This window comes from Oncorhynchus gorbuscha, linkage group LG21 (genome assembly GCF_021184085.1).
Source record: "Oncorhynchus gorbuscha isolate QuinsamMale2020 ecotype Even-year linkage group LG21, OgorEven_v1.0, whole genome shotgun sequence".
In the NCBI taxonomy this organism is placed as follows: Eukaryota; Metazoa; Chordata; class Actinopteri; order Salmoniformes; family Salmonidae; genus Oncorhynchus; species Oncorhynchus gorbuscha.
Window position 1 is genome coordinate 57452417 of NC_060193.1, and position 13978 is coordinate 57466394.

Sequence of the window (13978 nt, forward strand, 5' to 3'; positions counted from 1 at the left end):
CCAATTGTTAATTAGTCTTTTCTCATCGCTGCAACTCCCGTACGTACTCGGGAGAGGCAAAGGTCGAGAACCATGTGTCCTCTAAAACACAACCCAGCCAAGCCGTACTGCTTCTTGACACAATGCCCGCTTAATCCGCAAGCCAGCCGCACCAATGTGTCGGAGGAAACACCGTACAACTGGCAACCGTGTCAGCATGCACTGCGCCCGGCCCGCCACAGGAGTCACTAGAGCGTGATGGGACAAAAACATCCCTGCCAGCCAAACCCTCCCTTAACCCGGACGACACTGGGCCAATTGTACGCCACCCCATGGGTCTCCCGGTCGCGGCCGGCTGCAACAGAGCCTGGACTCGAACCAGGATATCTACTGGCAGTGGCCTTAGACCACTGCGCCACTCGGGAGGCTATGACCCCACTTTCCATGTAATCTTATTCATTATGATGTAAAAGGCAAAAATGACCCTGGATCATCACTCCACTCCTGGTTTGTTAAATAAGATAATGATTTAGCTACTCTTTGAAGCGCTCACCAGGCATAGCTACTCAGCATCTTCTTGAGGAACATCGAGGCACTTTGGGACACGTTGGGGTAGAGCTTGGTCGGGTCAAACTTGGCAATCTGGATTTTGGTCTCAGTCTGCTGTGGGTCTTTGTCCTGAAAGGGCAGCCTACCGCTAAGCCTGAGCAAAAGTATCATAGACAATGAGAGTTCTGAGAGAAAAAAATAAATTGCACAACTTCACAGACTTATGACAATAGTGACTATGAAATGAGTACGTTGTATATTTACATGACGTAGGTTAGAACCCCCAGGCTCCAGATGTCAGCTGGAGGGCCGACCACATCACCTTTCACCATCTCCGGAGCTTTTCACGCCAGCATAGAAGGAGCAGAGAGAGAGTTCAGAGGGAAGTAGTGATCAAGGTGATGATAACAGCTTATTACCCAAGATGTACTTGGCGTGTACCAGTTCCAGATACCAGTGGGAAATTCAATAGTGTTACCAACTCACACATATACTCCAGGGTGCCCAGGCCTCTGCTGTATTGTTTGAGGGAGAGGGGGTTGAAGTTCTGCGCGCTGCCAAAGTCTACGATCTTGATGACATTGAGGTTGGTGACCATGACGTTGTCAGGCTTGATGTCTAGATGGAGGACGCGTCTGTTGTGGAGGTACTCCAAACCCTGAAGGAGCTGAACCAGGTAACACACCACGTCATCCTCCGAGTAACGGAACCTTAGCAGGAAAATAGATTTATTCCACGGATATGTTGTTGAGCACAGCTGAGAGCAGTGTGCAAGTCTGTGTGTGTGTGTGTGTGTGTGTGTGTGTGTGTGTGTGTGTGTGTGTGTGTGTGTGTGTGTGTGTGTGTGTGTGTGTGTGTGTGTGTGTGTGTGTGTGTGTGTGTGTGTGTGTGTGTGTGTGTGTGTGTGTGTGTGTGTGTGTGTGTGTGTGTGTGTGTGTGTGTGTGAGCATCATGCTCCACACACCTGTCTATAAGGCTGTGGAGCAGCTCCTTGCCAGTGCAGTACTCAGCCACCAGCACCAGGTAACGTGGGGTGACGTAGGCCTCGTGGAGGGTCATGACCTTGTCGTTGTGGAGAGACTTGAGGATCTCATACTCCTGCAGGATGGACTTCTTAGTCTCCTGGTCGTACGGAATGATCTTAGCCATGAAGACGTGTCCTGTGGCGTTCTCTCGACACTCCCGGACCACACCGAACCGCCCTCTGGCCAGACAGAGACAATACGGCAGTTTAGTCACTAAATAAAGTGTGGTTAAACATGAATCCAGTTTCCCTGACTGAAATTAACCATATAAGTAGTAGTAGTACTAATAGCAATACTGTGTAGTGTAATAGTGTACTGCTGTAGAAATATTGACCGCATCTCTAACATCTCAGTCACCTGGCTTTCTCATCCAGGAAGGTGTAGGGCTTCTGTGGGACTCCCTGTCGTAGAGCTGTCTCACCCGGCTTGAGCATGGTGTGGTCCCTGGGGGTCCCTCGAACAGGGGTGCCCCGCCCCTCCCCTATTGGGCTCAGACTGCTGACCTGGAGCACTTGGGGGGAGAAGGAGGGGGCCGGGAGGGGGCTGGGGGCCATACGGGCAGTGGCGTAGGTAGGAACGGATGCCATGACGGGCTTGGTGGGGGTGGAAGGAGGTGTAACGAGAGGGAGAGGGGGAGAGATGTGCGGGGTTTGGGTCATGGGTGGGACCACGTTAACAGGACTCTGGGGTTTGGGGAGGACGAAGGGAGGAGGTTTGACTACAGGCGGGGAGGGGAGAGTTGGAGGGGTGACCGTCAGGTGTTCAGTTGGAGGGGTTGTGATGGCAGGGCTGGCGGGGGCCGAAGGTGTAGAGGGAGAGAGAGCTGTGGTGTGAGCAGGGAAGGTTAGAGAGGTCTGTGTAAGGGAGGGTGAAGAGGGAGAGACAGTGGACACCGTTTTACCAGGAGGTTGCATTACTGCTGGTTTGACCTTTGGGATAACAGTCACTAAGGTGGTAGCTGCTGGGGCAGGGTGGGAGGGAGGTGAGGAGATTGTCTTCACAATGGCCACCGCTGGAGAGGACACACCTACTGCAAAGCAAACACATGTCTCTTCAATATCATATTATCATAACCATTCTGTGAAACAAATATGCAACAATACAGAAAAAACAGCAGAACTTTCTTTACCGCCTCTTTTGACCAAATTTAACACAATTTACAGAATTTGAACCCCCTGTCCCAAAGGTGTGTTTCAGCACCTGTTGAGTCCAGGCTGACTTTGTCCGATGTGTTGCTGTAGGGTCCCTGTCCTGCCTTGTTGACGCAGGCCACTCTGAAACTAAAGGCGCCCCCTGGTGGCAGGTCTGTGACATTGTAGTAACAGTCAGCCACTCCAGTCGCTATGATCAGCCAGTTGGCATTACCTAAAAGGAGAAAGAAAAGAATGCTTAATTTATATGATTGCCAATTGCGTTATGTTATATCAATATCGTCAAATAGTCCATTTATATGCGTCACTTTGACTTTACACACCAATGTCATTTGTTGCAGTGCTTATAATTCACTCAAGGTGGAGATAGTGTTTCATTTAGCTGGTAAACAGACGAAGGTTATGTTTACAATATCAGCTGTACACTAAGGTGGTGTGGAGCCATAATTATCTGTCATAGTCACAACTCATACAGAGGAATAACAGAATAACATTCACATGGTAATGAGGAGATAGTGGGGCACAATCCAATGAACAAACACAGACAACAGCAATCATCCAAAGCCCAGCCTGGCAGTAACTGTGTGGTAATACAAGGTATGAAGCCATCCAATTCAATCAGTCCTGAAATCATATTAACATTCATGTCATTCCCACTTTGATACAATCCTAACGATGTAGAGGCTCTACAATGATTCACCGTATTATGAGACCATAATGACTTATAAAGCATGATGAAATAGGGCTCATTAGCAGTCTATGTGGCCAGTTTGTACTGTGACTATTTGCCCAGTGTTTGAGTTATTCACTGCACAGTAGTGTTTAAAGTGACAGCCAAAGGTGTTTCCTACCCAACCGCCAATAAGGGTAATACATTTGGGTGAAGTGGGCTGTAAAATAAATCAAACATTAATATTTGGCTTGAGTTCATGGAGATGACTAGCCTGGAATCCAAATTGATATTCTCAGTGTCAATCGTGACATCAGTTTGTACTCCAGGCTAGGAGATGAATGTCAACCCACCTTCTGTCTTCCTCTCCAGAGAGTAGCTACAGGGGGGCTTGGTGTCAGCTGGTTTCCATAGCACCAGGGCTGTGTTGTTGTATGTCTGGGGAACCTCCGGGGTGCCTGGCCTTTTGGGGACACCTGGAAAGTGTGACAGGGGTGGAGGAGGGTTGGGTGGAGGGGAGGATGAAGGTAGGGTGGAGGGAAGAAGGATGTGGGGTGGAGGGGAGATGAAAGTGAGGTGGAGGGGAGATGAAAGTGGGGTGGAGGGGAGATGAAGACGTTGTGGAGGGGAGATGAAGGTGGGATGGAGGGAAGGGGAGATGAAGGTAGGGTGGAGGGGAGATTAAGGAAGGGTGGTGGGGAGATGAAGGTAGGGTGGTGGGGAGATGAAGATGGGTTAGAGGGGAGATGAAGGTTGGTTGTAGGGGAGATGAAGGTGAGGTGGAGGGGAGATGAAGGTAGGGTGGAGGGGAGATGAAGGTAGGATGGAGGGGAGATGAAGATTGGGTGGAGGGGAGATGAAGGTAGGGTGGAGGGGAGATGAAGATGGGGTGGAGGGGAGATGAAGGTAGGGTGGAGGGGAGATGAAGGAGGGATGGAGGGGAGATGAAGGTAGGGTGGAGGGGAGATGAAGATGGGGTGGAGGGGAGATGAAGATAGGGTGGAGGGGAGATGAAGGTAGGATGGAGGGAGATGAAGGTAGGGTGTAGGGGAGATGAAGGTAGGATGGAGGGGAGATGAAGGTAGGATGGAGGGGAGATGAAGATGGGGTGGAGGGGAGATGAAGGTAGGGTGGAGGGGAGATGAAGGTAGGATGGAGGGGAGATGAAGGTAGGTTGTAGGGGAGATGAAGATGGGGTGGAGGGGAGATGAAGGTAGGATGGAGGGGAGATGGGGTGTAAGGGAGGATGAAGGTGGGATGGAGCGGAGATGAAGGTGGGTGGAGGGAAGATGAAGGTAGGGTGGTGGAGAGATGAAAGTGGATGGAGGGGAGATGAAGGTAGGGTGGTGGAGAGATGAAGGTGGGAAGAGGGGAGATGAAGTTGGGGTGGAGGGAGATGAAGGGTTAGGAGCAATAGAGAGTTAGTGGGAGATGTTGGGTTTGGTGGAGGGGGAAGTTTGAATTTTAAAAAACAATGTTTTATTGTCGCATATTTTGATGAGTTAGGTCGTCACAGAGGGGGAGGTTTTGGGAAGGGGAGAGTTTGGATGGGGTGGGGTGTCACAGAGTGGAAGGATGGAGATAGCCGATGGAAAGAGGAGAAACCACCCAGGACAGAGTAATGGGTTTTTAGCAAAAAAAAATATGCAAACCATACATGGCACTAATAGCTTTTCACCCTGATATGATGATAGATTTTACTGAAGGCTGCCCACCACTGAGACTGATCGAGCCAAGGCCTCAGACCTCAGACAAGATGAGCCGTCTGGGGAATCTCTCAGCCAACAGATTGATGACAAATGGAGACAGATAGCATCAGCAGACAGGATTAGTAATGCAGACGCCCACACAGTGTCCCCAGAGCAATTCAATTTGAAGCTGTGAAAATCGAACTGAAATGTAGCGCATTGAGTCTGACACCTGGAGAGAGAGAGAGAGAGGCCATCAAGTGTCTGGAGTCACCTAGTTCTGTCGCTTTGCTGATGGATATTTGACATTTGTATTGATATTGTAATTTATAGCCTGCTGTCTGGACAAGAACCAACAGATGCCAAATCATAATTTGACCATCCTGTTGTTGCAGGAACTAAAAAAAGACTTCTAAAGTTTGTAATTTCCACTTTAAAATGTCAGACTTTATTTGCCTTGACGAAAAATGTATCAACCCCCTACAAAGAAATAATAATAATTCTAATCCACAAAATAACTCACATTTCTTGTTGCTGCAGGATTATTTTCCTGCTGTGAAAAACTGGGTCAAATTAAGATCTGGAATCTGTAGTAGCTAGATGGACTGTCTGAGTGACAGTTGATTATTTGATTTTAACACATTGGATTCCAACCTGGGAGCACATCTTTCTTTTTGTAATAAGCAGCCCTCTCCTCTTGGAATGATTAGAAAGAGGTTGTAAATTCAAGGCAAAAAGACATTTGTTTAATCAGCTGTAAAAACTACATTAATATTTATGCCCATGTCATTAATATGCATTGCATTCACACTGGAACACAAATCCTATTACCTAAACCTTTCAAGGTTCATCACATCGTAAAGATTAATAATAAATGTTTTTGCTTAGAATGAAGGGCAAATACCCCTTTCTGGATTCAGTGTAAATGTCATGTTTACACTAAAGGTTTTGGATGCAATTCAATTCCAACAGATTTTACAGGTCCAGGATATTAGAATATCACATGAAGATCACGGCTTCAAAAATTGATATTTTCCTGTTTCTCCACAAATCTAAACGACGTGATTGTCGTTGATAATAACATTTTCCTGTATAACATGTTACTCACAGGCCAGGGACAGTGTGCAGGAGCTGGTGACGCTGGCTAAGGGGTTACTGGCCACACACTCATAGAGCCCTGCGTCCCTCCTGCTGGTCTTCATGATCGTAACGAGCTGCCTGCCGTCTGGACAGGAGATCAGACTCATCCTGTCGTCCATCTCCAGTGGTCTCTTATCTGTGGACAAGTAAACCCATCAACAATAACAATTACAGTGGCATCCTGTAAAGTAATGTGTCATTTTACAGTCCTATTTCAAAAGGTGTTTATCTAGTATTCGATGAGAAACTTTATGGAAATAATGAGCAATCTCTAACATCAACACAAGTTTAGGAAGTCGTGCTCACACAGGGCACCATGTAAGTATGAGCTATGATGGGTTATGACAATATATCATCCCTTCACAGGCAATGACCAACGTTTCAGCAGCAGCTCCTACGGTAAAGCTTTATTAGACAGCGCTGTTGCAAAGAGTGTTGTGTCTGTCAGCTCTATGAGTTCTTACCTTTAGTCCAGCTGATTTGTGGGTGGGGGCTGCCAGCCGGGAGGCAGCTAAGAGTGACAGGGTCACCCTCCAATAAGACGTGGTCCCTCAGCTTGATGAGGAACACAGGAGGGAAGTCTGGGAAAAACAAGGGTGTGGCTTAATAATATTATTGAACACTGAGAATGAATTTAGAATGTAAAAGCAGTGTGCAGCTTTCATTGCCAAACACCAACTCTGTATGCACATTCAACATAAAGGCAACTGGTTGCTGAATTTAGCAGACTGTACTAGAGGAAGTGCGGGAGTACTGCAGGCTGCCTGATGACCCCTCATCTTTGGCTGAGGGGAGGTCAGTCTGAGAGGGGGTCTTATCCTTCCTGCTCCTGCCCAGACCCCACCTGTCCCACCGCGACCGCCTGTCAGTCTCTGGAGCTGTGGAGGACACGACATAATGGCAAACAGCTGAGACAGAGGAACCTGAGGAGGTGAGTTAATATCTCCAGTATCTATGCTGCAATAGTTTATGTGCCTGGGGGCTAGTGTCAGTCTGTCCTATCTGGTGTAATTCTCCTGTCTTATCTGGTGCCCTTTGATCTTATGTCTCTCTCTCCCTCTCCCTCTTCCACTCACTCACTCACTCACTCACTCACTCACTCACTCACTCACTCACTCACTCACTCACTCACTCACTCACTCACTCTCCCCTCCCGTTGGACCTGAGACCTAGGACCATGCCTCAGAACTACCTGGCCTGATGACTCCTGGCTGTCCCCGTCCCCAGTCCACCTGGTTGTGCTGCTGATCCAGGACCTGCTATTTTGACCCTCTCTCTCTCCCACCACTTGCTGTCTCGACTTCTGAATGATTGGCTATGAAAAGCCAACTGACATTTACTCCTGAGGTGCTGACCTGTTGCACCCTATATAACCACGGTGATTATTATTTGACCCTGCTGGTGATCTTTGAACGTTTGAACATGTTGAAGAAAGATCTGGCCTTAATAGTCATGTACTCTTACAGTTTTAGAAAAATAATGCTGTCTAGAACCTAAAAGGGTTCTTCGGCTGTCCCCATAGGAGAACCCTTTGAAGACACCCTTTTTGGTTCCAGGTAGAACCCTTTCCCGAGAAGTTTTTACATGAAACCCAAAATAGTTCTAATTGGAACCAAAAAAAGGGTTCTTCAAAGGGTTCTCCAAAGGCTTCTCCAAAGGCTTCTCCAAAGGGTTCTCCTATGGGGTCAGCTGAAGAAACCTTTGGGAATCCTTTTTTCTGAGATTGTATAATCTACACCCGGCACAGCCAGAAGAGGACTGATGTAAAAAGGGCTTCATAAATACATTTGATCGATATTTGATGGAAATTGTCAATGCCATCTTAGCCAGTATAATATAACAAGATACATATTACTTACTGAGCGACTTTTGACTTTTTGACTTTTCGGAATGAAGGCTTGAAGCAGACCCAATGGATTCCTTGGACACTTTGGATTCTTTGTTTGTCTGTTTGGCTAGCTGATTCTCTGGGATCCCCATCTCTTTGAGACCTCTTCCCTCGGACTGGGAATGTCGATGACGGGAAAACAGTGGAGTTTTCTTTCCCTCTGGCTTCTCTTCCTCCATCTCTTTTCTATCCTCTGACTGGCTTCGGACTTTCCCAGAAATTCCTGCCACCTTGTTCTCAAACTTCTTCCTCATCGCCAAGACTGGGGAATCACTGACCTTCTTAAAATAATTTTCTTCTGCATCTTTCCGACTTTTCTCTTCCTCCACGCGTCGCTTGGCCTCTTTCTCCTCCTTCCTTTCCTCTGACTTGCTCCTCAAACTGGCTGAGATACCAGCTACTTTGTTCTCGAACTTCCGCCGCATTGCGAAGACAGACGACTCCTCCATCTTTTTGCGTTCTCTCACCTCCTGCTCTCTCCGAGCCTCTATATTGTCCAGCTCTGTCGTGTCCAGACTCTTACTGCGGCCTATGGACCAGGACACCCTGCGCTTACTGGACGCAGGCTCAGTCTCCTTTGACTTCTCCTCCTTTTTATCTATGGATGGGGTCCTCTTGGTGCGCATGGAAAACCGTCCAATGATGCCCAGGGACCCTGTGTCTCTCTCCACCTCCCTCAAGTCCTGGACGGACTTGGATTTCTCCTGCAATCCTTGGGGCACCATCTCCAGCGGAGCCCCCAGACGCCCCGGCCGGTATACCTCCTCACCCTCGCCTGTCTTATGGGGAAGGGTCGGGGACTTCTCTTCTGTTTTGGTCCTGATAAGTCTCTGGAGCCCACGGGTAAGGGATGACTCACGCTTCTTGAACCTGGATTCAAAGACTTCCTCCGAGTCGATGTCCTTGATGTCTGTTCTGAGGGGCGTGGTAGGTTGGCGTGGGGTTGTGGGGCGGACTGGGACCGTAGACGAGCTAGTCGAGATGGTTGGGCTTGTTGGGCGTTCGGTGGCCACCTTAGCGAAGACGGCAGGGTGTTCAGGAAACGGGGGGCTATCTGTAGATCTCTGGCTGCTGTCAGGTTTTCCAGATGGTACTACAATAGTTTGCATCACGTTGGCATACGCAGACATTTTTCCTGTAGGAGTAACCCCTGGAGAATCACAACCTTTTGCTTTCACCTCTTCTTTCTTTAACTCTATCTCCTGCTTCTCTTTCTGTACATCTTCCTCAGTATCCTCCTCCTCTATGACGATCACAGGAGCTAACACAGTTGGAGACCTGCCCTGGGAAATCTCCCTCTTCGACTCGTGTCTATCAACCCTCTCCTGTGCTTTGGTCCTTCTCTCCATCTCTTCATCTCTTTCAGAAGTCTTCTCAGACTTGCTCTTCTTCTCCTCTGGCTCTTCCCTCACTCGTTGGTCCTCTTTGGCTAAGGTGGGCTGTATGGAGGAGGAGGGCCCATGAGAGTAAGGTCTGGAATCCAGCCTGGTCTGCTCCGTAATTGCTGATATGGAAGTGGCCTCCTGGAGGTCTTTCCCCTGTGCGTTCCTCTCAATGCCCTGGGTCCTTTCAGCACTCTCTCTCCTCTCAGTGCTCTGGCTAGATGTGCTAGTGGGGAACTCTAAGGGGGCTCCAAACTGCCGGTGTAGGGGAATGGGCTCCGAGTCTCCCTGACTGAAAGAGGAACTCTTCTGGAACATTTTGGATTTGGATGTGTCCTCCACTGCACTTTCGGTAGATGCTGCTCTGGCCAGTGACCGCTCTGGCGCCCCCACCCTGGATCTCCTCAAGTTTCGGTCCAGGGACGAGGTTCGCCTCTCGTCGTCCATTCCTAGGGTCTCCAGAAGGGGACCTCGCAGGCCGCTTTTGCTGTTGCCTCCCCTCAGCAGCCTCTGTCTCATCAGCTCCAGTTTGAGGGCATAGTCCTCCTGGCTCATCTTAGCCGCCCCAGGGCTGGGGCTCCGATTTGGTAGCTCCATGGAAACAGCCTTTTTAAGGCGTTTTTTGCCATTGTCTTCCTTGCCCTCCTCCACAGCCCCCTCCTCTGGCTCAATGTGGAGAAGCAGGGCTGAGTCAGCTGAACTGCCCCTCCTCATCGTCGCTCTCCGGGACTTCGTCTGAGTGTCATCCTCCTCCACACTTGAGCCCTTCTTCAGGGGGACTCTCTTCGTTTTCACTGCGGTCTTCTCCTCTTCCGAAGACCCGCCATCTTCCTCGGTTGTTACCCTTTTTCTCGTTCCTCTGCTTCTTCCTAATTCCTTGGCCTCCTTTTTGGACACCACCTCCTCTATGGGCTGTTCCATGTGCCGGATTAACCACGCCCCTTCCACTGTCCCATTGTCCCTGGAAGGCAGTCCTGTGACGTCCTCGTCACCTGGTATCTCGTTGAGGGAGACCCTGGAGCTGGAGAAGACCATAGATAGAGGCATGGGGATGAAGGGGAGTTCGTCCACATCTTCGTCCGAATCAGAGGATGAGGAGGGTGGGGGCGAGCCCTCTTTGAGGTGACGGGCCACAGCGATAGAGATGTGGTTGGACGAGTCGTTGAGAAGCTCAGGGATGGAGCGCATTACCATCTTGGATTTGTAGCTGATGAGGGAACGCTGGGTAGAGATAGGGAAAAGGGGACGTGTTAAAGGAGTAATTTGGAAGGTACTAAGAGGGATTCATTGAAGTGCATTAATCAATGTACTACTTACAGAAATAATGAATGCCTTACCTGCCAACGTCTTCGAGATAAGACCTGTTTTAGGATCGCTGTGTTGATGCTCTTGTCTTTTATTGAAGTCTTGAACCAGGGGTGGCGAAGGCTCTCTGTAGCGTTAGGCCTCCTGAGAGTAAAACATCACAAAACACTTCTTTTCTGGTCTTATTTTCTGGTCTTATTTTGTGTTGAAATGGTTTGTAATTCCTAATATAAGGGAATTCCTTACAATCAATTTATACCAAGGCATTATCATCAATAACACTCACAGTCTGTCAGCCACCAGCAGTTTGATGACGAATCCCTTGGCCTCTCTACAGAGGTCAGCAAACATACTCTCCTCAAAAGCCACATTTTGGTTCCTGATGTTGAGGACGGTGCATCTGTCGTTCTCCCCAGCAAAAGGAGACACACCAGTCAGGCTAGAAGGGAAATATGTTATGTTGATAGTCTTTTATTGAGACTGTTCACTAGTTGTCAAATCCATTTTAAGTGGGCCAATTGAAGCCTGTGGCAATATGCAAACAATATGCAGGTGATATGCATTGGTGTTTTGCTTACTGAGGTTATAGAGTGTGGTGAAAAATGACATTTCAAGATTGACAGAAATGTAATGCAAAAGGTGTATTGAATTCTAAGAATATCTCGACCAGACACATTTATCATGTACTTAGTCCAACCAGAACCTTAACCACTCACCATAGGTAAGTGATAACCCCAATAGGCCTGTGAACAGAGAGAGGGAGACAAATGACTTTCAGAGGGCAAGATGAAGGAGAGAGGGAGAGAGCGATAAAATCATGGTTAATCAGGAAATTGATCAAAGGAGTCTCCAGCCCCCTCCCCCGACCAGGTGCTCACCAGATGTCTGTTGCCTTGGAGACTGGCGTTTGGTTAACGATCTCCGGAGCAACAAATTCCGGAGTGCCGTATTTGCAGTAGTGGGCTTCATTGGTCCCCAGCTTGACGGCATTGCCAAAGTCACAGATGCGGATCTTGTCACTGTGTCGGCCTGCCATCAGGATGTTCTCAGGCTGGGTGGGTTGGATGAAAACAGGGAATTATTATGAACATAAGATAGGTTTCCGTCCAATTGGCAACAGATTTTCATGCTAATATTCTAAAATACAAATGAAATGTACATTAGAGACCAACCTCTGTTATTTGATCTATGTGAAACTATGACTTGATTTGTGTAATGTTATTCATTTTAGTGTACATGTTTTGAGTGAGGAAAATACATTTGGTTTCTGAGTAGTATGTATTCTGGGGTTTGAAATATTCTTTCCTTGTTATATTAAGTAAGTTGATAATTGCAGAAGTATCTGTTATACAGTGTCTTCTGAAAGTATTCAGACCCCTTGACTTTTTCCACATTTTGTTATGTTACGGCCTTATTCAAAAATGTATTATTCTAAAATTGATTAAATAAAAATAAAAAACTCAGCAATCTGCACACAATACTCCATAATGACAAAGCAATAAAAGTATTCAGACCCTTTGCTATGAGACTCGAAATTGAGCTCAGGTCCATCCCATTTCCATTGATCATTCCTGAGATGTTTCTACAACTTGATTAGAGTCCACCTGTGATAAATTCAATTGAATGGACATGATTTGGAAAGGCAAACACCTGTCTATATAAGGTCCCACAGTTGAAAGTGCATGTCAGAGCAAAAACCAAGCCATGAGGTCGAAGGAATTGTCCGTAGAGCTTCGACACAGGATTGTGTCGAGCCACAGATCTGGGGAAGGGTATCAAAAAATGTCTGCAGCATCGAAGGTCCCCAAGAACACAGTGGCCTCCATCATTCTTAAATGGAAGAAGTTTGGAACCACCAAGACTCTACCTAGAGCTGGCCGCACGGCCAAACTGAGCAATCGGGGGAGAAGGGCATTGGTCAGGCAGGTGACAAAGAACCCAATGGTCACTCTGACAGAGCTCTAGACTTCCTCTATGGAGATGGGAAAACCTTTCAGAAGGACAAAAAATCTCTGCAGCACTCCACTAATCCGGCCTTTATGGTAGAGTGGCCAGACTGAAGCTACTCCTCAGTAAAAGGCACATGACAGCCCGCTTGAAGTTTGCCAAAAGGCACCTAAAGACTCTCAGGCCACGAGAAACATATTTTCTGGTCTGATGAAACCAAAATTGAACTCTTTGGCCTGAATGTCAAGCGTCACATCTGGAGGAACCTGGCACCATCCCTACGGTGAAGCATGGGTGGTGGCAGCAACATGCTGTGGGGATGTTTTTCATCGGCAGGGACTGGGAGACTAGTCAGAATTGAGGCAAAGATGAATGGAGCAAAGTACAGAGAGATCCTTGATGAAAACCTGCTCCAGAGCACTCACGACCTCAGACTGGGGAAAAGGTTCACCTTCCAACAGGACAACGACCCTAAGCACACAGCCAAGACAACGCAGGAGTGGCTTCAGGACAAGTTTCTGAATGTCCTTGAGTGGCCCAGCCAGAGACCGGACTTGAACCGATCGAACATCTCTGGAGAGACCTGCAAGTAGCTGTGCATCAACCCTCCCCATCCAACCTCACAGACCTTGAGAGGATCTGCAGAGGACTGGGGGAAACTCCCCAAATACAGGTGTGCCAAGTTTGTATCTTGTAGCGTCATACCCAAGAAGACTCAAGGCTGTAATCGCTGCCAAGGTTTTTAATATTTAATACATTTGCAAAAATGTCTGGATTCCTGTTTTTGCCTCATCATTATGGAGTATTGTGGGGTATTGTGTGTAAAAAAAAAAACATTTTAGAATAAGGCTGTAACATAACAAAATGTGGAAAATGTCGAGGGGTCTGAGTACTTTCCGAATGCACTGTGTAATAGCTTGTGATTAAAGTACTGTATTTGTCCCTTGCACAGTGGGAATCTGATGTACCTTGATGTCAAGATGAGCAATGTCTTTCTGGTGAAGGTAGCTGACCCCTTCAAGCACCTGCTGAATACTGGAACGGATCTGCAGCACAGAATATCTCCTTTAACACATTTGACATTCTATATTCTACATTCTGTATTCTACATTCTATATTTTACATTCTACACTGAACAAAAATATAAACACAACATGTAAAGTGTTGGTCCCATGTTTCATGAGCTGAAATAAAAGATCCCAGAAATCTTATTTACTCACAAAAGGCATATTTCTCTCAAATGTTGTGCACATA

The 13978-nt window shown here is 47.5% G+C and overlaps 1 protein-coding gene across 1 annotated transcript in view; it reads right to left on the reverse strand.

Annotated features, from left to right (window-relative positions):
• The window catches only part of LOC124008055 (striated muscle preferentially expressed protein kinase-like), a 45863-nt gene that overhangs the window by 522 nt on the left and 31363 nt on the right, over nucleotides 1–13978 (reverse strand). The window contains 16 exon segments of the mRNA XM_046318959.1: nucleotides 533–682; nucleotides 793–868; nucleotides 1015–1238; nucleotides 1493–1732; nucleotides 1911–2583; nucleotides 2754–2918; nucleotides 3728–3850; nucleotides 6171–6338; nucleotides 6667–6783; nucleotides 6937–7080; nucleotides 8062–10693; nucleotides 10810–10921; nucleotides 11064–11216; nucleotides 11494–11520; nucleotides 11656–11828; nucleotides 13693–13789. Coding sequence (XP_046174915.1) covers nucleotides 533–682; nucleotides 793–868; nucleotides 1015–1238; nucleotides 1493–1732; nucleotides 1911–2583; nucleotides 2754–2918; nucleotides 3728–3850; nucleotides 6171–6338; nucleotides 6667–6783; nucleotides 6937–7080; nucleotides 8062–10693; nucleotides 10810–10921; nucleotides 11064–11216; nucleotides 11494–11520; nucleotides 11656–11828; nucleotides 13693–13789 — 5274 coding nt within the window.